Source organism: Chrysemys picta, chromosome 2, assembly GCF_011386835.1.
Source record: "Chrysemys picta bellii isolate R12L10 chromosome 2, ASM1138683v2, whole genome shotgun sequence".
NCBI classification, from domain to species: Eukaryota; Metazoa; Chordata; order Testudines; family Emydidae; genus Chrysemys; species Chrysemys picta.
The window spans coordinates 168357933-168383550 of NC_088792.1; the positions used below are offsets into that span (position 1 = coordinate 168357933).

Below are 25618 nucleotides of genomic sequence, written 5' to 3' on the forward strand. Positions count from 1 at the left end.
TTTCCAATTTTTCAATATCCCTTATAGTAAAATGTGGTCACCAGACTTCATCACAGAATTCCAATACTGGCCTCACCAATGCTGTACACAGAGGGAAAGTCACCTCCAATAATATTAGCAGGGTAAGACATATTTATATATTACATAAAAATACTTGATAGAGTTCTATTAACAAGTGCAAGGTTTTCGTTATATAAAAATCATACAAATGCTTTATGTGGATTTCACATTTTATAATGCTATGGAAGTTTAATGATGTAATGCACCAAAAGTAAAGTTTAGGCCTAGTAAAATTTTAATCATGTATTTCTATTTATTAAAGAAATATGACTTTTACACTTTATTTAAAAGCGTGCTCTGAGAGGTCAATGATAAAAGCATAGACTAGCCTCCGATTTTCTTATTTGAATAAAAATTAGGTCCTCATGCTTTGAAAAATAATTACCTTTTAAGGAAATATTATTTGCTGACTTCTTCTCATTATTTAAGATATAGAATCAAGTAAAAATTTTGCAAAGTCATGTCTAAATAACACTGGTCTACAATTTTTGAGAAGTCGTCTGCTTCAGAGATAAAATGTGCTATTTATTATGTATTTTGATGTGCTGAATTCAAATATGACAATTAAAACAACTGGCTACTGTTTCTAAGATATTTAAGTTTTTACATTTTATGTCTATGTATATTGTGTAGATAGTAGAGTTTTAATCATAAATTGTAAACCTAGGTCTTTTCATGTGTTTATGGTTGCTTTACATGATAATATTTCACCTGTCCTGTTTCTGTAACACTTTAAAAATCAGCAAAAGGGTTGTATAAATAAAATTTATTATGAAACAAAAGGCAAAAAACTATTCTGTACATAGTTTAGTCCCATTCAGTGTCTACTCGGCGTTTCTTGGCTTGTCTCTTGTATTCATTAAATGGAGAATCTCTTGTCACTGTCCAGCAATAGTCTGCAAGCATTGATGGGCTCCATTTGCCCTGATAGCGTTTCTCCATTGTTGCAATGTCCTGGTGAAATCGCTCGCCGTGCTTGTCGCTCACTGCTCTGCAGTTCGGTGGAAAAAAATCTAGATGAGAGTGCAAAAAATATATCTTTAGTGACATGTTGCAACCAAGGCTTTTGTATGCCTTGAGGAGGTTTTCCACCAACAAACTGTAGTTGTCTGCCTTGTTGTTTCCGAGAAAATTTATTGCCACTAACTGGAAGGCTTTCATGCCGTCTTTTCCTTGCCACGCAGTGCATGGTCAAATGCATCATCTCGAAGAAGTTCACGAATCTGAGGACCAACAAAGACACCTTCCTTTATCTTAGCTTCACTTAACCTTGGAAATTTTCCACTTGGTACTTGAAAGCTGCTTGTGTTTTGTCAATGGCCTTGACAAAGTTCTTCATCAGACCCAGCTTGATGTGTAAGGGTGGTAACAAAATCTTCCTTGATTCAACAAGTGGTGGATGCTGAACACTTTTCCTCCCAGGCTCCAATGACTGTCGGAGTGGCCAATCTTTCTTGATGTAGTGGAAATCTCTTGCATGACTATCCCATTCGCAGAGAAAACAGCAGTAATTTGTCTGCAGACCAAGCAAGAGAGCAACAACCTTCAAATTGCCACAAAGCTGCCACTGATGTTGGTCATAATTTATGCACCTCAAAAGTTGTTTCATGTTGTCATAGGCTTCCTTCATATAGACTGCATGACCAACTGGAATTGATGGCAAAACATTGCCATTATGCAATGTAAAACAGCTTTAAGACTCATCTTCGATGAATCAATTAACAGTCTCCACTCATCTGGATTGTGAACGATGTTGAGGGCTGCCATCACACCATCGATGTTGTTGCAGGCTACAAGATCACCTTCCATGAAGAAGAATGGGATAAGATCCTTTTGACGGTCACGGAACATGGAAACCCTAACATCACCTGCCAGGAGATTCCACTGCTGTAGTCTGGAGCCCAACAGCTCTGCCTTACTCTTGGGTAGTTCCAAATCCCTGACAAGGTCATTCAGTTCACCTTGTGTTATGAGGAGTGGTTCAGAGGAGGAGGATGGGAGAAAATGTGGGTCCTGTGACATTGATGGTTCAGGACCAGAAGTTTCATCCTCTTCCTCGTCTGACTCAAGTGAGAATGATTCTGGTGCATCAGGAACCGGCAGTCCTTCTCCGTGGGGTACTGGGCGTATAGCTGATGGAATGTTTGGATAATGCACAGTCCACTTTTTCTTCTTTGACACACCTTTCCCAACTGGAGGCACCATGCAGAAGTAACAATTGCTGGTATGATCTGTTGGCTCTCTCCAAATCTTTGGCACTGCAAAAGGTATAGATTTCCTTTTCCTGTTCAACCACTGGCAAAGCTTTGTTGCACAAGTGTTGCAGCATATGTGTGGGGCCCACCTCTTGTCCTGATCTCCAATTTTGCAGCCAAAATAAAGGTGATAGGCTTTCTTAACCATAGTGGTTATACTGTGCTTTTGTGATGCAAAAGTCACTTCACCACAAACATAGCAGAAGTCATCTGCACTGTTCACACAAGTACGAGGCATCTCTGCTCACTTTGGCTAAACAGAAATGTGTCCCTTTGCAAAATCAAACACTGACAAATAAGAGAGCATGACACTGTATGATTTCTAGAGCTGATATAGGGCAATTTGTTCAGCAGAGTGATGTAAGCTTTGTTATGATTGCATCATCCATGACTTCTAGTAATAACATGATGCAATTCATATCATGTATGATGCAATAACAGCTTCAGATTGCATCATTCATTGTTTTGCCTAAAAAGCAAGTACTGTCCAAGCCCAGTCATAGATTTATTCATAGATCCAGTCAAAGATGTATTTTAGTCATTTCTGGTTTAAATTGAGATCCCTTCCCTTTATAACTCACGTATCCTCCGCCATTCCCAAGTCAAGGGTCGTATATACTGACCCAATAGCATATCTTGAAAACTAGAGCCAATCAACAATTTTAAGCATCATTTTCGTTCTCAGTGACCCAGAATTAGTAAGGTTTGACTACATTTATTTCAGAAGCATTTTGGCTGTAGAGCAGTGTTATCTGACCCTTGCAAGTAAGAAAGGATTTTGAATAATTTCCGAAGGAAGTAAAATGGACATCTTGTTTCATTCACATGAAGAGGATGTCGTGTCTGCTTTACGTGTGGTCCAAATAATAAAATGCAGCTCATGTTAAATGAATGTGCTAATGAAATATAAGCAACTGCATTGTGGGGAGATTATAAGGAAGAAAGAGAAGTTAATGACATTAAATACTTTTTATCAATTCTTTTCTTGTTTTAGGCTAGGGGAAAAGAACCATAGAAAAGGGATAAAGTCCCTTTCCCAGGAGGCTCCTACTCCAGAAGCAAAGCTAGGTCCACAATGGCTCCGAGCAGAGTGTGTGTTCTGGAATGGGCTTGAGATGGGCTAAAGAAGGAAAGGGTCGTACCATGGCCAGGAGGGGGAATAGCCAAAGCAGACCTGTTCCCCATCAGTTATGTGCCTCATAGGGGCCATTGCAACAGGTACACAAGTTAGAACATCCCTGAGGGGTTCCTTAGCCTGTGCTAGAGGACAAATCTGCCCCTGGTAGCCAATGAATAGGGGAGATACTAGCTGCATCTTTTCTGTGCCTAAACCAATCTCTGCTTTTGCCTGCGGGTGAATCTTTCTCAGTCACTTACGGCAGGTTTCACAAAACTTTATTGGTAACTGACTTGTCCATAATAAGAACTTTATGAAGTGCCCTTTCTACCCATTAATAATGTTAACGAATGGAAACAATCCCATACCATAACAGGAAAATGTTGATAACACTTGCAAGATATTTATGAATAAATCCAGTGCATGAAGTACTGACAGTTAACAATTACAGTGGCCTTTAAAATAAAATGTTATCCCTCAGACACAGCTGCACTCTGTCTGCTATTAAATCAGAGGGGAAAGAAGTGCAGGATTTTGCTCATTAACTTGTCCCACTGAAAATCTATTTATGCTCATGCTTTATCTTCCCGGAACTGAGAGCAAGTCTGAAGCACTCGGCAGAATTTTCATTTCTGTAACTGAATGCATGCACTGCAGTGTTTTCCTCTTGAGCATGCACAGCACATGTTTGCTTGATGAATAGTGCTGCTGCCCGACTATAGTGTTCCTGCTGCCTCTCTGTGATTGCTTTTGATAAACTACATAGACGAATATTTGAAAACATGGGAGGACTACTCTTTTGCTTCCCTGTGTGTGTGTGTACAGTTTAACAAATAAACATGTCAGTGGATTGAATCAGATCAGATGGATCAGAATTATTAGGTTTTATAAGGAACTACTGAGACAAAAAGCCAGAATGAAATGAATACATCTCTGAGATAAGTCGTAATTGCTTGTGCTAATTCATCCTACAATAATTAAAATAAGAAACTAAGCAGAACTATTAGTCATATCCTGCTCTGAAAGCTCCCTTCAGGGGTGCTGGAACAATTTTTATAGTGGGGGTGCTGCAAGTCAAAACCATGTATTTGGTTGTTACTACTTCAAGACACAGGTTTCTGCTGCACCCCCAGCTCCCCTAATTCCAGCACCTGTGATTCCCATCAATATCACTGGGGTTTCCATAGGCATAATCTTATGGCTGAGTAATTTGACCTTATATAATTACCTTTTTAAAGAAAAAACGTAGAGCCAAGTATCTCTATAGGTGGTGTGATTAATAAATTTAATAATCTTGGACACTATGATCATAGTTAGAATGTTGCCCTTTCCCCCCAGAGGCAGCTACAATTGCTTCCCGCAACTTTAGTCACTCTGAACTTTAATAAAGCAACCACAATCTCAAAAAGAAGCAGTGGATAAATTTCAATGAGGAAAAGAGTATGATCTTAGGGTCAGAGTGCCCATTTTCACTTTTAAGCCCCTGCCCCTTTACATCTAGGAAACTCTTAGTCTGAGCTTTTCCTTGGAATACATGGTCTGGAAAAGCCCCTATTTGTTGAATAGAGACTGGACTGGAGAGATCACCTCAGGCATTAAGCGTAAAGAGCCCTGTCGCTCAATTGGACTGCCCCAGAGGCCCAGAATAAGAATGGTTATAGCTCACCTTGAACTGTCGTGGTTTAAGCCTCTGTACCTAGGGTATTTGCAACCTTTCCTCTTCTGCGAGCCCTAGTGAAACACCCTTTCTCTTAGTCACATGTCTGAGTGGTTATTGGATCCCACCAGGACTAGCACCTACAAGGCCTAGCTACTGAAGCACCTATAGTATTTGCCTGCAGGTTGTGGTACACCTGGCATTCTACTGGCACCATAGTTATTTGGTGTACTACATGTGATGGAGCATACCAGGCCCATTGAGGCCCCCTGCTGGAGGCCTCATGGTCCTACCACACCCTTCCCCAGGAAAGAAGCCATAAAGGTGGGTCCTCCAGGACTGCCTAGAAAAGCTGCAGGGAAGCAACCAATCAGAGTGTAGCAGGCTAAATTAAAAGGAGCTGCAGGGGTTGAGCTACTCAGTTCCTGGCTGGGACCAGAAGAGTAAGGAAGGGTGCTTCTTGCTAGAGCTCAAGGGAGAACCAGAGGATGGGTTCTGGTGGCACTGGCATTCAGTGAGGAAGAAGAGGAGTTGAGAAATTCAGCTCTGAGGTAAGGGTGAAGAGGAAGAGGCTATGTGAGAAGCATCCAGGGAAGGCGGCAGCAGCAACTACAGCAGCATGTGGAACCTGAAATAGTGGGCAGGCCTGAGTTCCTCCCCACCCCCACTAGTTGCTGGGGAAGTGGCCTAAGCCCCAAGAAGGGGATAAGACTCAGTACCAAAAGCTCGAGAAAGGGGCTAGAATTTGAACATGACACCAGACAACCGCTGAGGACAAAGTCTCCAGGGAGAAAGCTGGGGGGGTGGAGAGGACATAACTTGATACCAGGGCAGGCACAGACTTAAAGCTAGCCCAGAAGGGGCTAAGGAGTGAGCCCAGAGACAGGGCTAAAGACATTAACAAGGGCACAGGGACGAGCCCTGTTGGGCCTTTTACCCTGAAAGTGGTTCATCCATCTTTTCATCTATTAATTGAGTGACTTAGTTGGAGGGCCTAGCCCCTGAAGACCCACCTGACAAGGGCAACAGGGGACACCGCAAGCAGAAAGAGCAAGTGCAGGTATGCACCCAGGAGGCACTCATGAGAGGTGAGTGCACCCGTCACACTCCATTCTTGTGCAGCCCGATATTTACAATGTCATCAGGCTATTTGCTGCTGTTTGGACTGCGTATAGTCTTTCCTGTCTGGATATATCTACGCAGCCTGCAGCAGTGAGCCTCTGAGCCTGGGTTGACAGACTTGGCCTCACAGGGCTTGTGCTACTGCATTAAAAATAGCTGTGTAGACATTGCAACTTAGGCTCTAAAGTCTTGGAAGGGGATGGGCTTCTGAGCCCAAGATCCAGCCTGAGCTGCAGCATCTACACATTTCATTTTAGCCCAGTAGCATGAACCTGAGTCTTTTGACCCAGGATGGGAGACTCACAGCCCTGGGCTCCTGTTTGCCGTGTAGCTGCATCCTGTGTGAATTGGTTGTTTGCTCTGATCACCTCTTATCCCCTTTCCCTGGACATCCTTCCACTTACCTCCTCCCTCTCCCTGCCCTCCATGCTCCACCTGTTCCTCTCACTATCTCTCCTTTCCTTTCCTTCCTTCCTGATATCCAGACTAGTTGCTGCAATTAATCTTAACTTTACAGATGAGCTTAATCTTGAGAATATTTACATTGTCCATGGAGATAATAAGGGATGTGGAGGCTTAGAGCAGATGCTAAGAGGCATGCACACTGAGATCAGCCCGAATAACTTGTGCTCAAGATTATTTCAAGGTGTGTTCCCTGAGCTGTCTTCAGATAAGGGGGAAACAATTGTATCTCCTTCTGCAGCTGTGAAAGATACACCTATTTCTAATGATGGAAGCACCCATGTGGATAATGCTATATAAAGGCTGTTCACTCAAATATGTATGCCACAGCTTTTAGGAAAAGCAATAGAAGACCTTGTACATACCAGAGTGAAGGCTACTCCCTTAGGGCTTGATGGCACTCTTCCAGCACAAGCCTGCAGTGAAGGCGCTGCAGAGCTGCACTGCATCTGCAAAGCACAATGCTTCACCAGGCCCTCCAAGGAAGTAAGAAGTAATCACTCTTTAGGAGGCTATAGCACTCTCTTCTACCTAGTCAGCACTGTTGGCTGGTGCCAAAGGGTAGCAGGGCAATGGTCTCATCCTCTCCACCGGGTGGCTAGTACTCAGAGAGTCACTAACAGGGTGAAGTCTCTACACTCGACTCTTTATTACTAATAAATTAGAGGGATAGCTCAGTGGTTTGAGCGTTGGCCTGCTAAACCCAGAGTTGTGAGTTCAATCTTTGAGGGGGCCATTTAGGAATCTGGGGCAAAAATTAGTCCTGTTTTGAGCAAGGGTTGGACTAGATGACTTTCCAAGCCTGATATTCTATTTTCTATCTAGGAGACATATTCATTCCAGATAGCTAATAAAACATGAAATGCTTCAGGAAAATAAGACAGATGATTAGTACCACATACTGGTGATTCTTAGATGGTAGGACCCAAAAGGACCCCTGTGATCATCTAGTCTGACTTGTTGCATAACACAAGCTATAGAATTTCACTCAGCTAGCCCTGCATTGACTTCAATAAATTGTAGCTGAGCTCCAGTGTACCTTTTAGAAAGACATCAAGTCCTTCATTTAAAGACCAAGTGATGGAAAATTTAAGTAGGATCAGGATTGTTCTCATGCAGGAGCAGTGTATACTAAACTCTGCAAGAAATGCATTCTCTATGCAAAAGATTTGACCTCAAATCTGAGCTGTAAACATACATGCTTCGTGGAGTTTACCCAGAGGTGCATCCCACAATGAAAGCTCCCAAAGACGCTGTGCCTGATACAGGTACATGCACGGTGCTTAATGGACTGCTACACTTTTGAAAGTCCATGGCCCCCATACTGTGCCTGGCCAGCTCAATTGGCTGGTGCAGAAGAAGGAGGAGAAGCATGGCCATATGTCTATACCATCCTTCCCTCCCTGTTTTTTCAGTGTCGGCTATGATTCTCCTTCCTTACACCTTATTATCATGTTTGCAGTCCTCTCCACAAATACTTTGATAACACATTTTATCAGATGACTTAAATATTCTAATATAGGCATTTAAACAATAGTTCAATTTATATTAAGAGTGAAGGAGGAAGTAGGGATATATATATATATATATATATATATATATATATATATATATATATGCATTTAATTTAATTTCCTGGTTTAAAGTAAAAAAAAAAGCGTAGAAATGTTGGTAGGAAAATGCTCACTGCACAGGAGTAACAACCACGTGAGATTAAAGGTAGGGAAGAATCAGGATCTTCACAACAAGGCAGAAACTAATTGCTTGATTTTGATCTCTCTTGCTCTGGTGTAAACCAGAAAGAACTGAAGAGAAGTCTGTGAAGTTACCTGGGTATAAATGATTCCAGACACAAAAGAGAACTGTTTCTGGTAAAGCTTTGAGTGGAAAATGATAGTTATAACTGAAACTGTTTGGCAATCTTAACTCTAGTTCTTGTTAATAAGAAAACACTATAATACAGCTCCCTCACATGCTTTTAAGTATGCCAGAACCTATATCAATCTGACCTCAGTCTCCCATACATCCCTGCCCTACACCTGTCATCATGCTAAGTGTCTGTTGCCTTGAAGGACAAAGTTCCATTTTCTATTCTACTGTCTGCGACTCAGTGGTTCAGCTTTTCCAACGTAAAATAATGATCAACCAATTCAATTCTCTAGAATGGGGACATTTTCCCCCACCACTCCCTTATTCCCAGTCAACACTTCTAAACCCCTAATTCCCCCCCATAATGCTATTGCAAACACTGCCATATATTTGCGCACTGTAGGGAACTTTGAACTGCAAGGACAGTCTTCATTTTGTATCCTTTTTTGTACCACCGTGAGCACATTGCTGGTATCTATCAAATTAAAAACTTGTGAATTTTCTAGTAATGGCTGTCTAGTATCAGAGGGGTAGCCGTGTTAGTCTGGATCTGTAAAAAGTAACAGAGAGTCCTGTGGCACCTTTAAGACTAACAGATGTATTGGAGCATAAGCTTTCGTGGGTGAATACCCACAGATGTCTGACGAAGTGGGTATTCACCCATGAAAGCTTATGCTCCAATACATCTGTTAGTCATAAAGGTGCCACAGGACTCTCTGTTGCTAGTAATGGCTGTAAACCTAACTTTCTGTTTTTACTGACTGTAGTAGATAATAACAAATCCATTATAGGATCATGCTTCACATCAACACTTCCTTTGCTCTTTATTTACTGTATTCTGGTAGTGTCTAGGAGCCTAGGCATGGACCATGACCTCATTGTGCTAGGTGCTGTACAAGACAGAACAGAAACACAGTCCCTACCCCAAAGAGCTTATGATCTAAATATTAGGCAAGAGACAAATAGTGGATACAGGTGGCTGAGGGAATAAAATTCCCCTCCATCATCCTGCCCTATTGCAGAAGGGCATTCAAGCTCTAGTTTCTAAAGTCTCCAAGCCTCAGGTGAAACAGAACACTTCAGCAAACCACTGTTAAGGAGCCAGAGCTATTTGTTGCTGCTGTTAATTCTCTTTTCTCCAACAGAGAAGAGAAAATGGAACTGTCACTTAGAAGTAAATAAAGCAGCTAAATGTTTGTGGGTTTTTTCCTGACAGAAATATAGCATATATTTAAAAAATGATTTTAACCAGCAGGCATCTTAACACAATCATTCATCATAATGGATGCAGGACATGCTGGTTGTTTACTGACACTTTCAACAAGTGTCAGGTTATTAGAATGGAATATTACCCTTTCTTTTAACACTGAGTTATTAACTCAGCTAGCAATGGCTAGGAGCAATACTGTACACGTTCAATCTTTACTTATTCCCATCTGAATTCATGTGGCTGGTCATTATTTAGCACACTGTGAACCTTCAACATAAAAATTAAAAGCATGTTGCTGAAGTGGCATCAGAATAAAACTGCAGAACAAACATGGACCCTTCTCTGTCCTTGGATTTATAAATTTAGACTTCTTTTCTTGGAGATGACTAGCACCCTTCCCTTCTCTAGCAGCCTCTTCTTCAGTGACCTTAATTATCTTTATTCTGTAACTATCTTTTCCATCCTTAGACTATAGGATTTCAGTCTCTTCACTGGGGCTTCCTGGACCACCACTAGTGGCACAATAGCCACAACCGAAGGAGAGCGATGAAGCCAGTAGTGGCATCGACCGCATAGACCAAATTAATATCCGACTTTAACTGTATCCCTTAGAACCTTAAGATGAGAGAGGAGTTAAAGTTACATTATTTGTATGGTGAAAGGTACAAATGGCTCACATGTGTAGGGTTCATGGATGTTGAAGCACCCAGGATGAAGTTCTCTATAGAAAGAGTTAAAGATGCCATGCAGTTGTTGCATCCAGAAAGTCATGAAGAGCAGCATGTGGGTTAAAAAGCACTCTCCTTTTGCCAGGGACTTTAGACCTCTCTAAGTTTCTTACTATTGCAGAGCAGTTGCACAAAAGGAGGGGTAATGGGCACCGCTTTTCCAGACCATGTATTCCAAGGAAAAGCTCAGACTAAGAGTTTCCCAGATGCAAAGGGGCAGGGTCTTAAAAGTGAAAATGGGCACTCTGACCCTATGAACTCCTCAATGCCAACTGGCAAAGGGTTCGTTGTTCTGTAACAGCACTTCCTGACAGCCCTGACATACTCACTACACCTAACACACTGCTTTCATAGTCACCTTTGTCCAGCTTGTCCTCATCTGGCTCTCCACGAACACAAGTCGACACCACACCATTCCATTTTGTTTTGAACACATTCTTTCCATTTCTGGCCAAAGAGTTTTGTCATGGGATCAGCCCAGCATGTTTTTGTCTGCCCAGTGGTCGCTTGTGGTCACTGGGGATCCAGTCACTGATGCGGGTTGTCCACTGATTGTCTTGCCTGCAGACTACACGACCCACCCATCTCCGCTTTGCGTCGTACATCGCCTGCACTACATCGGTCACCTCTGTATGCCTTCTGATCTCATTCGGTATGTGATCACGGAGTGATATCTTACACATTCACCTTTCCATCATTCTCTAGGTGACAGTGAATTTTTCTTCCTCCACTTTCATTGTTGACCAGCTTTCCGCTCCATATATCATTGCTGGCAGAATGGTGAAGTTAAACAGTTCTTTCCTTTTCCTCATGGGCAGTTCATCATCCATTAGAGACGTCTTTATTTTGTTGAAACTCGCCCACCCTGCCTTTCGCCTCCTGCTGCATTCCCCTTCGAATGAGTTGTCTCTGCTCAGCTGCTGACACAGGTAAATATATTTGTTGACCTCCTCAACTCCTTTCATAGTATTTATTCAAAAAGTGTCCTGTAAGGTATCAAATGAAAGCTAGTGACACACTGGTCATTAATATCATTGTGAAATGTATGTATTCACACTTTCTGAGAAATTACGTATACTGCTGATATTGTACTTTACAGTCTGTAACCAAACAAAGCGAGAAATAGGTATCTGCAAGACCAGAGGGAAGATAGTTATCTTTCTGTCCTACATAAATTAATCATTGTGAACCAAAACCAACGGGAGTTACGTTTGCACAGCATGTAATCTGGAAAAGCAAGTTAACATAGGAATGAGAAGACAACCTAGCAGAAGTACAGTAGAGAATAAACACCCTGCATTTCAAAGGTCTTCTGGATTATAACAGGCTGTGCAAGGACAACACCTCATTATCCATTTCACTGAGGAACAACCAGGGCCAGCTCCAGGCACCAGCTCAGCAAGCAGGTGCTTGGGGCGGCCAAGGGGAAGGGGCAGCACGTCGGGCTCTTCGGTGGCAATTCGGTGGCAGGTCCCTTCGACCCTCTCGGAGGGAAGGACCTGCCACCGAATTGCCGCCAAAGAAGAAAGCGGCGCGGTGGAGCTGCCGCCAATCGCGCCTTTTCTTTTTTTTTTCCGCCGCTTCGGGCGGCAAAAACCCTGGAGCCAGCCCTGGGAACAACCTTGGTGGAGGCAGGTGATTCGTGATCATTTGGATCTGACTGAAAACTAGCAAGCTCTGCAGAAAGGCTTACAGGGTGAGAAGCTGCTGTAGAGAAGGACTGTAATCTGTTAACTTTAAGCTTTTAGTCTCTAAAATGGCAATGGGACCTTATGAGGTTTCTACAAAACCGCCTGTGTGCAGTTTGTTCCCAGTGTTCTCCAAGGAAACAGGACATGTGTACACTTTGTACATAACCTTAATATAAGAAAACGTAAGAAAATACTGGACTCCACATCCCAAATGGGAAACTAATTCACCAAGCCCCAAAATATGATTTTTGCTCAGTACAGGGCACTATTATTTAAGTATTTGTTTTAAAGTGCTTTTCCTTAGCTTCCCAGGCTTCTCAAAACATTTACAAATACATCAGATCAAAGAAATACAAATCCAAAATGGACAAAGATGTTGCAACATATCAACCCCTTTATATTGAATCAGCCTTCAAAGTGACTCCCTCCCCATCTATTGCACCCTGGCAGAGGGCTCTGAATAGTTTTGGGTGCTGGAAAAAAAAAAAAAAGAACAACTGCAGAAACTCAACCATTCCCCAACCTCTGAAAAACTAAATGGGCCTTTCTTATTTATATTTCAGGAGCACCTAGAAAAACCAAATGAGATGAAGACCAATTGTTCAAGACTCTGTACATACACTAGTAAGAGATGTTCCTTGCCATAAAGAGCTTACAACTAAATAGACAAAAACAGAAGATCGGGAGGAGAAAGAAGAGCACAGACCGGTGGAGTGACTTGCTTACAGACATACCGCAGGTCAGTGACCAATAGAGTGACCAGACAGCAAGTGTGAAAAATTGGGATGGGGGTGTGGGGTAATAGGATCCTATATAAGAAAAAGACCCCAAAATTGGGACTGTCCCTATAAAATCGGGACATATGGTCACCCTAGTGACCGAGCCAGGTCTCCTGAGACTCATGCACCCAGTGCCTAAGCCACTAAACCAAGCTGCCTTGCAGTGTGCCCAGGAAATCACCATATTTCTGGATTGGACAGGATGTTGAGCAGGGGGCAGGGGGAAGGCTTGAGTTACGGACCTATGTGGAAGATGCTCTGCCACCATCATTCTTTTAAACCGCTGTTTGCTCAGGAGCCTCTGATTACAACAACGAAGGAATTACACAGGAAGAGCTATAGTCTGTCATGTAACCAGGTTCCATGTATGTATTTTTTAACATAGTTGAAGCTTGCAACTATGTTATTTAATATTGAGGGTGGATTTGTTTTTTGTTTCCACACTGCATGTTACAGGAAATATGTTTGGTATCCCCATTCGGTGAGCATAGGTCAGAGACTAGTGTGTGCGGGTCAGGTCAGGAAATGCTGTAATGGTACAGCAATGTGACAACAAAGGTCCACTTTGCACCACTTGTAGGTAGAAATGGATCCTGGAGAATCCCCCCCTGGTCAGGGGACCTCTTTCCTGGTGGAAGCAGATAATCCACCTCCTCACAAGCTGCCCTCCCCCTATTACTGATCTATATGGCAGGAGAGCTGGGATTGAAACAATGACTCATTCACACACAGCTGAGGCTGGCATTAGGCTTCTTTGAAAACTTGGCCCCAAAATAACAAATCTATTAAAAGAAAATAAATGAAAATCACCTCTGACTTCCAGTAATTTCCCTAGAGGCTGCCAGGTTTCCCCTGCAACTGTTCTCTGTGCTGATTAAGATGTTAGTAATGCCATCAACCCTTGACAAGGAACACAAAACCCTGAACTTTGTTCTTTGTACTTCAGGATAAAAAGTGGAACAAAAACTCCCCTTACCAGCTCACCTTTCGCAGAAAGAGTTGGTAACATAACTCCCAGTGCATCATGCTTAAAACTTTATAGCCAAGAGTGAAATCAATGTGTCAGCTAAAAGCTTATAAAATATAAACCATGTGCTGCTAAGATCATTCATGAAACAGCTTTAGCACATCCTTACATTGGTGAGATAGATAGCTAGTTATGATTAAAAAAAAATCCTTGTTTTCTGGCAAATAATAATAAATATCCAATATGAGCCACAAGACAAAATAAATGGTTAATAGCTGATTTCAGACCTCAAATCACATAGTGTCTAAGATTAGTAAGTGCAACAGTGCCCTCTACGTCTCGTCAGTTCAAGCACATCTAACAACGTATTTCTAAAACTCTGATGAACTTGGAATAAAAATATTTATACAGGGTGGTAAAGTTTTTGATGCACTATCTACACAAAACAAAAAAATTTGGTTTATAAAAATAGTTGTCCACTTCAATTACTGTATATTATATTATCTGAATCTTCATATTTAAATCAATCATCACATTTAGAATGAGTTATTTGAGAGTCACATCCTTAAATTTCTATTTTTTTTAATTAAGGCAACTCTCTCTTTATCTCAGTGGGAGATTGCTTGCGTAAAGAGTGAGTAAAAAGAGTGTGGGACTCAGGATTTGCCCCTATAGCTTATGTGAGAAAACTGATAACACCATAAATCTCAGATCATAAGATTTACATTTCTTCCTCATTTTGGTACAATAGTCCAATACTTTTTGTATATGTACATTGGAGGAAAGAACAGACTGCCACGTCCAGGAGCCAAGCACCAGCGAGAGCAGGAAAATCATGGAACTTTCAATTTGCATCTCTCTCTGAAAAGTAAGCCAGTACAGTACGGTGTACCGGTAAGAGCTGGTTCACAGCCGACCGTACCAGCAGCGGCTGGGAGCCCCAGGGCTTCGGCAGCAATTTAAAGGGCCCGGGCTCTTGGCCACCACTACCATTATGGCACCAGTAGCTGGAGCCCTGGCCCTTTAAATTGCAGTCTGAGCCCTGGGGTAGCGCTAGCGACGGCGGGAAGCCCTGGGCCCTTTAAATTGCCACTGAAGGGCTGGCTGGGGGAGTCTGGCCACAGCCCCGTCCCTTCCGGTTGAGGCCCCGCCCCCACCTTGTTCAGGACCCTGGCCACTCTGCGTACTGGTAAGTCCATTAAGGTACTTTCACCCCTGGTCCTCATCATCAAGTAACGGAAGGAGCCTTTGAGCAGAACAGCTGCACTGGTAACACTGCTCTACAGCCAAAATGCTTCTGAAATAAATGTAGTCAAACTTTACTAATTCTGGGTCACTGAGAACGAAAATGATGCTTAAAATTGTTGATTGGCTCTAGTTTTCAAGATATGCTATTGGGTAAGTATAGACGACCATTGACTTGGGAATGGCGGAGGATAAGTGAGTTATAAAGGGAAGGGATCTCAATTTAAACCAGAAATGACTAAAATACATCTTGGACTGGATCTATGAATAAATCTATGACTGGGTTTGGACAGTACTTGCTTTTTAGGCAAAACAATGAATGATGCAATCTGAAGCTGGTATTGCGTCATACATGATATGAATTGCATCGTGTTATTCCTAGAAGTCATGGATGATGCAATCATAACGAAGCTTACATCACTCTGCTGACCAAATAGCCCTATATCAGCTCTAGAAATCATACAGTGTCGTGCTCTCTTATTTGTCAGTGTTTGATTTTGCAAAGGGACACATTTCTGTTTAGCCAAAGTGAGCAGAGATGCCTCGTACTTGTGTGAACAGTGCAGATAACTTCTGCTATGTTTGTGGTGAAGTGACTTTTGCATCACAAAAGCACAGTATAACCACTATGGTTAAGAAAGCCTATCACCTTTATTTTGGCTGCAAAATTGGAGATCAGGACAAGAGGTGGGCCCTACACATATGCTGCAACACTTGTGCAACAAATCTTCGCCAGTAGTTGAACAGGACAAGGAAATCTATGCCTTTTGCAGTGCCAATGATTTGGAGAGAGCCAACAGATCATACCAGCAATTGTTACTTCTGCATGGTGCCTCCAGTTGGGAAAGGTGTGTCAAAGAAGAAAAAGTGGACTGTGCATTATCCAAACATTCCATCAGCTATACGCCCAGTACCCCACGGAGAAGGACTGCCGGTTCCTGATGCACCAGAATCATTCTCACTTGAGTCAGACGAGGAAGAGGATGAAACTTCTGGTCCTGAACCATCAGTGTCACAGGACCCACATTTTCTCCCATCCTCCTCCTCTGAACCACACCTCATAACACAAGGTGAACTGAATGACCTTGTCAGGGATTTGGAACTACCAAAGGGTAAGGCAGAACTGTTGGGCTCCAGACTACAGCAGTGGAATCTCCTGGCAGGTGATGTTAGGGTTTCCATGTTCCGTGACCATCAAAAGGATTTTGTCCCATTCTTCTTCATGGAAGGTGATCTTGTAGCCTGCAACAACATCGATGGTGTGATGGCAGCCCTCAACATCGTTCACGATCCAGATGAGTGGAGACTGTTCATTGATTCATCGAAGACGAGTCTTAAAGCTGTTTTACTGCATAATGGCAATGTTTTGCCATCAATTCCAGTTGGTCATGCAGTCCAAATGAAGGAAACCTATGACAACATGAAACAACTTTTGAGGTGCATAAACTATGACCAACATCAGTGGCAGCTTTGTGGCGATTTAAAGGTTGTTGCTCTCTTGCTTGGTCTGCAGACTGGATACACAAATTACTGCTGTTTTCTCTGCGAATGGGATAGTTGTGCAAGAGATTCCCACTACAACAAGAAAGATTGGCCACTCCGACAGTCCATTGGAGCCTGGGAGGAAAAGTGTTCAGCATCCATCACTTGTTGAATCAAGGAAGATTTTGTTACCACCCTTTACACATCAAGCTGGGTCTGATGAAGAACTTTGTCAAGGCCATTGACAAAACACAAGCAGCTTTCAAGTACCTCTGTGGAAAATTTCCAAGGTTAAGTGACGCTAAGATAAAGGAAGGTGTCTTTGTTGATCCTCAGATTCGTGAACTTCTTTGAGATGATGCATTTGACCATGCACTGCGTGGCAAGGAAAAGACGGCATGGAAAGCCTTCCAGTTAGTGACAATAAATTTTCTCGGAAACAACAAGGCAGACAACTACAGGTTGTTGGTGGAAAACCTCCTCAAGGCATACAAAAGCCTCGGTTTCAACATGTCACTAAAGATATATTTTTTGCACTCTCATCTAGATTTTTTTCCACCGAACTGCGGAGCAGTGAGCGACGAGACGGCGAGCGATTTCACCAAGACATTGCAACAATGCAGAAACGCTATCAGGGCAAATGGAGCCCATCAATGCTTGCAGACTATTGCTGGACAGTGACAAGAGATTCTCCATTTAATGAATACAAGGGACAAGCCAGGAAACGCCGAGTAGACACTGAATAGGAGTAAACTATGTACAGAATAGTTTTTTGCCTTTTGTTTCATAATAAATTTTATTTATATAACCCTTTTGCTGATTTTTAAAGTGTTACAGAAACAGGACAGGTGAAATATTATCATGTAAAGCAACCATAAACACATGAAAAGACCTAGGTTTACAATTTATGATTAAAACTCTACTATCTACACAATATACATAGACATAAAATGTAAAAACTTAAATATCTTAGAAACAGTAGCCAGTTGTTTTAATTGTCATATTTGAATTCAGCACATCAAAATACATAATAAATAGCACATTTTATCTCTGAAGCAGACGACTTCTCAAAAATTGTAGACCAGTGTAACTGACATTCCCCAGAGTATAATCTGACTGTTGAACAGCTGCGTCCTGTTAATTCTCCAACCTTTTACACCACTTCGCTGTGAGAGCAACCAGCTCACACACAGTCTCCAACATGTAAATCACTCCCAGCTACACAGTATGAGTGTTATGGCCAGTCACTCTTGAATTACACTGCACATCAACACCAGCAAATTCCCAGTCCCAGAAATGTACCTCTTGTACTGCCCAGCTCTCTCCTGGACAACACAAGCTCATATAAAATCTGTCATTTTATTAATAGAAAATGATAAGTACAAATCCTTTTCTCTCAAATGGAGTTTCTCAAACACTTCAAACCAGGCACACTGTTTTAGATAAAACAAGTTTAACAACTACAGAAAGAAGTAATCACTTACAATCTCAGTAAAAAGGCATAAAAATCAGAATTGGTCACAAAGAAATAAAAGGTAAAAAGCAACTAACACCTAACATAACAAGCTAAGTGAATTCAAAGCAAAAGTGTCTCTCACCACTCGCTTCAGCAGTTTTACTGGCTGAATTCCTTTCAGACAGGATCCCTCTCTCAGTCCAAAGCTGTTTCTTTGTTCCTCAGGTACTGCTGTGGGTAGAGAGAAAGAGGAGTATCTTGGTGCATCTGTTTCCCATTCTTATTCCTTTTCCTCTTCTTTGAGGATCATCTCCTCCTGGGCTTCAGGAGACAGAAAGCCTGTAGGGACAGGAACCTCCAGTTATTTCTTTGCCAAAATATAAATTTCTCGCTCATACCCTTTTTCCTGACAAAGAGTGGCCGCTTAATCAGGGGATGGTCCATTTGATTTCACTGATACCTGGCTGAGGTGCCAATTTGTCTTTTGTCTCCGAGGAACTTGTTTGTGGTGGCTTCTCCAGATTAGGAGTATTTCTTAGTAACATCATACAGTAGAATGTTGTGGAAGCAATTACATTAGTGCAAAGGTGCCATACTTATCTAGTTTGTTCCCAGAATAGAAAGGGAATAAGTTATACTGGTTTAAGGCACCTTTCTACCAGTATAAGTGTGTCCACATTAGGAGTTGTACCAATTATCAGTAGAAAATCATAAAAATAATTTGTCAGTTCAAAAACTGTGTATAAACCAGGCCATAATACCCTCCCCACCCCCCATTTCTCATTTTTTACGTCTTCCTTGTTTGTCAGCCTCAGAAACTGACGTTCTTTATTTTGTATGCTGAGTGCTAGGTAGCAAATGTGACCAGGAAGCTCATATCATAATAGTCATTTTATTCCAGAACTGTAAACCTTTTTTCTATATGGGGTCCTGATCTTTCAAGTTTTTGATCACCATCAACTCCTGGTGAAGTCAGTGGGAGCTCAGAAGTTCTAACGATAGGGCCTTTACTAAAGTCCACCTGTAGATTTTTGAATGATTAGGACCATTACCTAGCCTGTTCAATACATTAGTATTTGATTCTTCCTCTTTCTGTTAACCTCTTTGACATTTATACTCTTTGAATCTCATTTTGTTGATATCAGTACACTTCTCATGTTTATGTGCTTTTAATCTATCCTTCACAGTCTTTGCCATCTTTCAGTTGTATGCTGTCTGAATCTGATCAGTGCGCTTTCCATTGCATCTTTAGGACTCTTTTGTAGAATATTGTGGTTTTAAGATTACAATTTTGTAAAGTGGAAAAAAGGAAGAAATGCAAAAGCTAAAGAGCGGTAGTTTTAAAGATAAAGGGCCAGAAGGGAAACTGTGGTGGGTCCAGTATAGAGGGAGAAAAGGAAGCAAATGATTATGAGGCGCCTGGAGCACTTGCACATCTACCAGATTTCAAAATGAAAATGAGGGCAGTTGATCTAGTGCAATACAACAAATTCATATGTTGCTGCATCCTTTCTTTACTTTTCTCGCTGTCTGGTTTACACCCCCCCCCCAGCTGAATTGCTATAATTTTGCATCTTTCCTCCCACAATACCCTTGATCTGCCTGGTTTTTGCTCCAACTATTTTCCCTTAGTGTTTTCGGAGTCCCACTCTCAAGCCAGTGTCTGACCCACACGAACACCCCTCCTTCTCTCTCATAATAGACTATTTTTAATCAAAGAGAAGTTGATCAATATTGGTAGATAGCAGACCCTGGTTCTCACTTTTTTTTAATAAGTGAAGAAAAGGGAGGAAAGACAGATCAGTCATGCTTTAAAATCTGGAGGAATCTTTTATTTGTATTTTGCTGAACTATCATAAGCTAGGAATTCATCCAGGTGGTGTAACTAAATAATATTGCTAATAATAATAATAAAACCCCTCACACATTTGAATGTAACTGTAGCTTATGTTATCTAAACACAGCAAGAGGAAAATTGTGCTTGGAATATTTTTAGAACAGCCCCTGGGTTCACTCATTTTTTTATCTGCCAACAAAATGAAAGAGCAGTTTTGGAGTAATGTATTAAAGTGCCCTGCAGTTACTGAAGGAACTAATGATGATGAACAAACACCTTCTAGGACAGAAGCTTCTGTACATTCCCTGACAGACATGCAGGTTGTACTGGATTAAAGTATTATCAGTAACTCTCTTTTTTTTTCTATTGATAAAGGGTAAGTCACTGGTTTTAAATTGAATCTCTTCTCAGAATATTTCCTGTAGGCCATATATCTATTCACTAAGAACACAAACTTAAAAAAAAAAAGACTAGGTTCCATTTTAATTTATTCTTAATTTTTTAAAAATGCAGCTAATTATCCATCCTTTCATATAGTGATGTCAAGTAAACTTAACCTTTGCCACTATTCAGGAAAGCACTGAAGTTTATTCCTATTCAGGAGAGATTGGCCTTGGTGGACTTAAGCACAAATGCTCTCCTGACGAGGTATGCTTTTCAGAACCAGGGCTCTTTTGCAGAAAGCCCATAAAATATTCTCTTCACCAATGATTCCCCATGGTACCTCTGCATGAGGGAGTGGGCAGTTAGATTAGTTACATAGGAAGAACATGTACACTTCTGTGCACTGGGGAGACAATTTACAAGCTGGTTCTGAATATTGGTATGGAAGGGAATGTTATTGGAAAATGAGGGACAGATCAGTGGACATCAAATAACTACAAACTCCCACACAGCTTGTATGGAGGGGTCAGGGCTGGTATTTCAGCTCAGGGGCTAAAAATGTGGGCATGGAGCAGTTGCAAAGCTGCCCCTTATGATTTTGAGTTGCAGTTTTGCCCACCAAGTCCCACTTCATTGCACCACCTCAATATCTATGTAGTTCCTCACGCAACCCTCTCCTCTCCCCCACCCCCCGGGTCCTGGCATGGCTCACTCAAGGGCCTATCACAACTACAGTGCCTGTACTTGGGAGACTGCTCCTGGGAACATAGGATCACCCTGAGGGGGACAAACAGGGAAGAGATGGGGCCATAATAAAGTTCAATTGTGCTCTGCCTCTTACTTGGGCCAGTCATCAAATACAACAATTTGGCTTTGAATGACTAGACAGAGTAATTAAGAAAACTAAAGAAGTGATGTTTACTTTGGGCTCTGATAACTCATTCTTGATCTAATTTTTGTCATTGAAGGAAGATGAAAGGTCGTAAAGGAACATTCTGTTCTCATCAAGGGTAGGTTGTTATGCTTTTAGAAAAAACAAATATAATTTGATAACACTGGAGATTTGCAGAATAAAAAATATGGATGCTTTTTGATCTGATACTGCTTAGAAAGATATTGTGCCAGCACAAAATATTGAATAAGAGTAACACATGAAGTCTTTGTAACAATTGAGAGGACTATGGGACATGATTTTTAAAGCCATGGAACATATACTGTATAGAGGTATACCTTCAAACACAAATCCAAATATTAAAATAAAGGAACCTTTCACTGTGTGAACTGGACGATAAACTGCTTATAATGAGACAAAGAAAACTGGCCTTACCAAAATAAGGTTGATATTTAAGGTTCAGGACCCAGTTTTCAGTAGGGAATGCTTCTCGAATGAATAACCATAGGACCCGTGACTTAAATTGTCATTCAGGACAACAGTTATCTTCAGAATAATCTCATTTAGAGTTGAGATGTCCCATAAAATTCTCCTCTTCAGACAGCTAAACAAATAAACTTGTCATGTTCATTATTTCTTATGAACTGTGCACCACTGAAGATGTGTCGCCACCCCTTCCCCTCATTGCTCCAAAGGTTCTGGCACCCTTGGTTAAGACTTGCAGATGCAAGCTGTGCTGAATAACTTGGAGGGAGACGGGCTGGGTGAGGAAAGTGGTCAATGGAAGCATGTGACTAGGAGAATCAGGCAAGGGAAAAGACTGGTTAATGAAGGAAAAACAAAGCTCAGGAACAGGTTTGCTGAGTTGGAAAATGAAGAAGGGGCACAGCAGGCAGTAACTGAAGGTGGGAGGACAAGGAAGAGAAGAGCGGCTAGTCCTGTAAGAAGAGGGGAAGAGCCAGAGTTCAGAGCCCCAGGAGGATACAGGATGACTTGCAGATGGTTGCAAGAGAGAATAAAAGACGAGAAGACTTGCAGGCAGAAAGAAGAGGAAGAAGGCCTGAGAATCACACCATCACCAGGAAAAGGCAGGTCTATGTGACTGGGCACTCTCCACTAAAAAGAACAGACAGGCCTGTCACCGGAGCTTATTTGGAGAACAGAAGAGTGTGCTGTGTGCCGGGCGCTAAGATACAGGATGTGGATCTGAGGCTGAAGAGGATCCTAATGGGAGCAGGAAAGACTCCACTGATTGTCCTGGCACAGCTAGATTCTTGCTGGAATGTATCAAGGGAGACTACGCGAGACTGGGGAAGATGCTTAATGAAATGGAGGCTCAGGTATCTCCAGTGGGATTCTGCCTTCCCTAGAGGAGGAGAAGGAAGGCAAGGCAAGATTTTGATGATTAACAGATGGCTCAAGCAGTGGTGCTATAAGGAGGGCTTTGGGATGTTTGACCACTGGGAGGCATTCATGGGCAGAGGACTGTTCTTATGGGGTGGACTCCTCCTGAATAGGGAGGGAAATAGACTTCTGCGATGGAGGTAAGCACAACTCATTAAGAGCTTTAAACTAAGAACTCCGGAGAGACAGTAGGTAGGTGCTCATGTAATCGCCACACCTGATTTTAATATTCAGAGGGAAGAAAATCAAGTAAGAGAGAATACAGCAATGGAGAAAGGAAGAGCAGTGGGTAGGAGAATGGACATTAAGGGGAAGGATAGTGCTGATACCAGTCATATACGTGATACTGGCAGTAGAATAACTGTATCCAATCGGGCGAGGAATATGGGAAAAGCCAAGCAGCAGCAATCAAGATGTGTGTACATGAATGCAAGGAGCGTGGGCAACAAAATGGAGGAACTAAAACTACCAGTGCAGGAAGTGAAAGCAGATATTATAGGGATAACAGAAACATGGTGGAATAATAGTCAAGACTGGAGTACAGGTATTCAAGGGTATATGCTGTTCAGGAAAGATAGAAATAAAGGCAAGTGTGGTGGAATAGTATTGTATACTAATGATGAGGTGCACTGTAAAAAATTAGAAGTGATGGAATGGATAAGACAGAGTCTGTTTGGGCCAGAATCACTTTGGGAAAGAAAGCTAATAGAGTTTTCCCTGGGCTACTGCTTAAGGTATGCTACAGACAGATATAGATTGGAGGACAAGTGCTACTAATAATAGTAGGGCCCAGATTTACCTGGATGTGATAGCTGACAGATTTCTTCACCAAACGGTTGCTGAATCAAAAAGAGGTGATGCCATTTTAGATTCATAGAATGATAGAATCATAAAATATCAGGGTTGGAAGGGACCTCAGGAGGTCATCTAGTCCAACCTCCTGCTCAAAGCAGGACCAATTCCCAACTAAATCAAAAAGGATTTGGTATTGGTGAGTTGTGCGGACCTCATAAGAGAACTGATTGTAGGAGACAACCTTGTTTTGAGTGATCATGAGCTCATTCTGTTTAAACTAAATGGAGGGACCAAAAAAAAAAAAAATCTGGAACAAAGGTCATTGATTTCAAAAGAACTAAATTTAGAAAAACTAAGGGAATTAGGGACATGGACAGGACTGAAGAACTCAAGGATCTGAATGTGGAGGAGGCTTGGAATTACTTTGAAAGTTGCAGAAGATATCTAAAACCTACATCCCAAGCAAGGGGGGAAATTTTATAGGGAAGAATTGCAAACCAAGCCAGGTGATTAAGAGAAAGCAGACAACCTACAAGGAATGGAAGATAGGAGGGACCAGCAAGGAAAGCTACCTCTTGGAGGTCAGAAAGTGTAGAGATAAAGTGAGACCTGCCAAAAGCCAAGCAGCGTTGGACCTTGCAAAAGGAATGAAAACCAGTAGTAAAAGGTTCTACAGCCATATAAATAAGATGGAAAGAAGAAGTGGGACTGCTAAACACTGAGGAAGGGGTGGAGATTAAAGATAATCTAGGCCCAGCCTGGCACCTAAACAGATACTTTGCCTCAGTTTTTAATGGGGCTAATCATAGAATCAGAGAAATATAGGACTGGAAGGGACCTCGAGAGGTCATCTAATCCAGTCCCCTGAACTCATGGCAAGACTAAATATTTTCTAGACCATCCCGGACAGGTGTTTCTCTAATGAAGAGCTTAGGGGTAATGACAGGGTGGCTAATGGGAATGAGGATATGGAGGCAGGAATTACTACATCCAAGGTGGAAGCCAAACTCAAATAGCTTAATGTGACTAAATCGGGGGGGCTGGATAATCTCCATCCAGGCAATAAGACCACTAGACTTGGTTTAGTAGCAAAGGCGTCTGGCCAGGTTTATTGCCGACAAAGTACGGTGCTAATGCCCAGCTCAATGGTTACAGGTACACCAACACATGTATGCCATGACAATGGATGCAGCTCAATAAATGTTGGGACTTTCCACTGCCTCTTAGGCTGAACGAAGGGTAAAGAGGAATCCCAACATTTATAGACTTAGACAAACAATCTGGGTTAAACAATTTACGTATCATCTTACATATTTCATGAAATGTTTGTTACCTCCCCTTGAACTTTCCTTCTGATATTTCAGACAAAACATTCCTATTCCCCACTTGTCTTTGTACTTTTACTCCTGATGTGTCAGACAAAATATCACTATTCATCACTTTTGTCAAAAGGTTGGAGTGTTCTTGTGCTGGCCTGCTGGAATGTGTTTACATATTCAGTGTGTTTTAGCAATGCTAGCAATACTGGTGCCGAGGTTGTGTACCGGACACAGGCTTGCAGGCAAGCATCTGCTTTTAACAGGGCCTAACTGTTGCCCATAGCATAACTTTTGCTGACTTTGGTTCAGACTTCATCTGCAATACTTGGTGTAGTTCTAGTCTCCCATGTTTAAGAAAGATTAATTCAAACTGGAACAGGTGCAGAGAAGAGCCACTAGGATGATCCGAGGAATGGAAAACTTACCTTATGAGAGGAGACTCAAAAAGCTTCACTTGTTTAGTCTTAACAAAAAGAAGGCTGAGGGGAGATATGACTGCTCTCTATAAATATATCAGAGGGATAAATACCAAGGAGAGGGAGGAGTTATTTATCTTAATGCCAGTGTGGACACAAGAACAAAAGGATATACTGGCCATCAACAAGTTTTGGCTTTAAATTACGTGAAGGTTTCTAACCCTCAGAGGAGTGAAGTTCTGGAACAGCCTTCCAAGGGGAGCAGTGGGAGCAAAAAATCTAACTGGCTTCAAGGCTGAGCTTGGTAAGTTTATGGAGGGGATGGTGTGATGGGACTGCCTACAACAGCATGTGGCCCATCAGCAACTGCCAGTAGCAAAAATCCCCAACGAAAGGTGATGGGACACTAGATTGGGAGTGCTCTGAGTTACTACAGACAATTCTTTCCCAGCTGTCTGCCTGGTGGGTCTT

At 41.9% G+C, this 25618-nt stretch overlaps 1 protein-coding gene across 21 annotated transcripts in view; it reads left to right on the forward strand.

The window, feature by feature from the left end:
• LOC101935566 (glutamate decarboxylase 1-like) overlaps positions 1-25618 on the forward strand; it is a 99924-nt gene that overhangs the window by 5987 nt on the left and 68319 nt on the right. For 4 of the 21 annotated variants that reach the window (XM_065584801.1, XM_065584802.1, XM_065584798.1 and 1 more), the window contains 3 exons: positions 28-3533; positions 11186-11409; positions 12735-12910. The exons of 2 other annotated variants lie outside the window; for them this stretch is intronic. In XM_065584801.1, the coding sequence (XP_065440873.1) occupies positions 12803-12910 (108 nt within the window). In that variant the 5' untranslated portion in view covers positions 28-3533; positions 11186-11409; positions 12735-12802. Of the gene's footprint in view, positions 1-27; positions 3534-9237; positions 11410-12734; positions 14786-15847; positions 25452-25618 lie in introns of those variants that run through there. 15 more of the 21 variants (XM_065584805.1, XM_065584803.1, XM_065584800.1 and 12 more) reach the window with 12 other exon arrangements.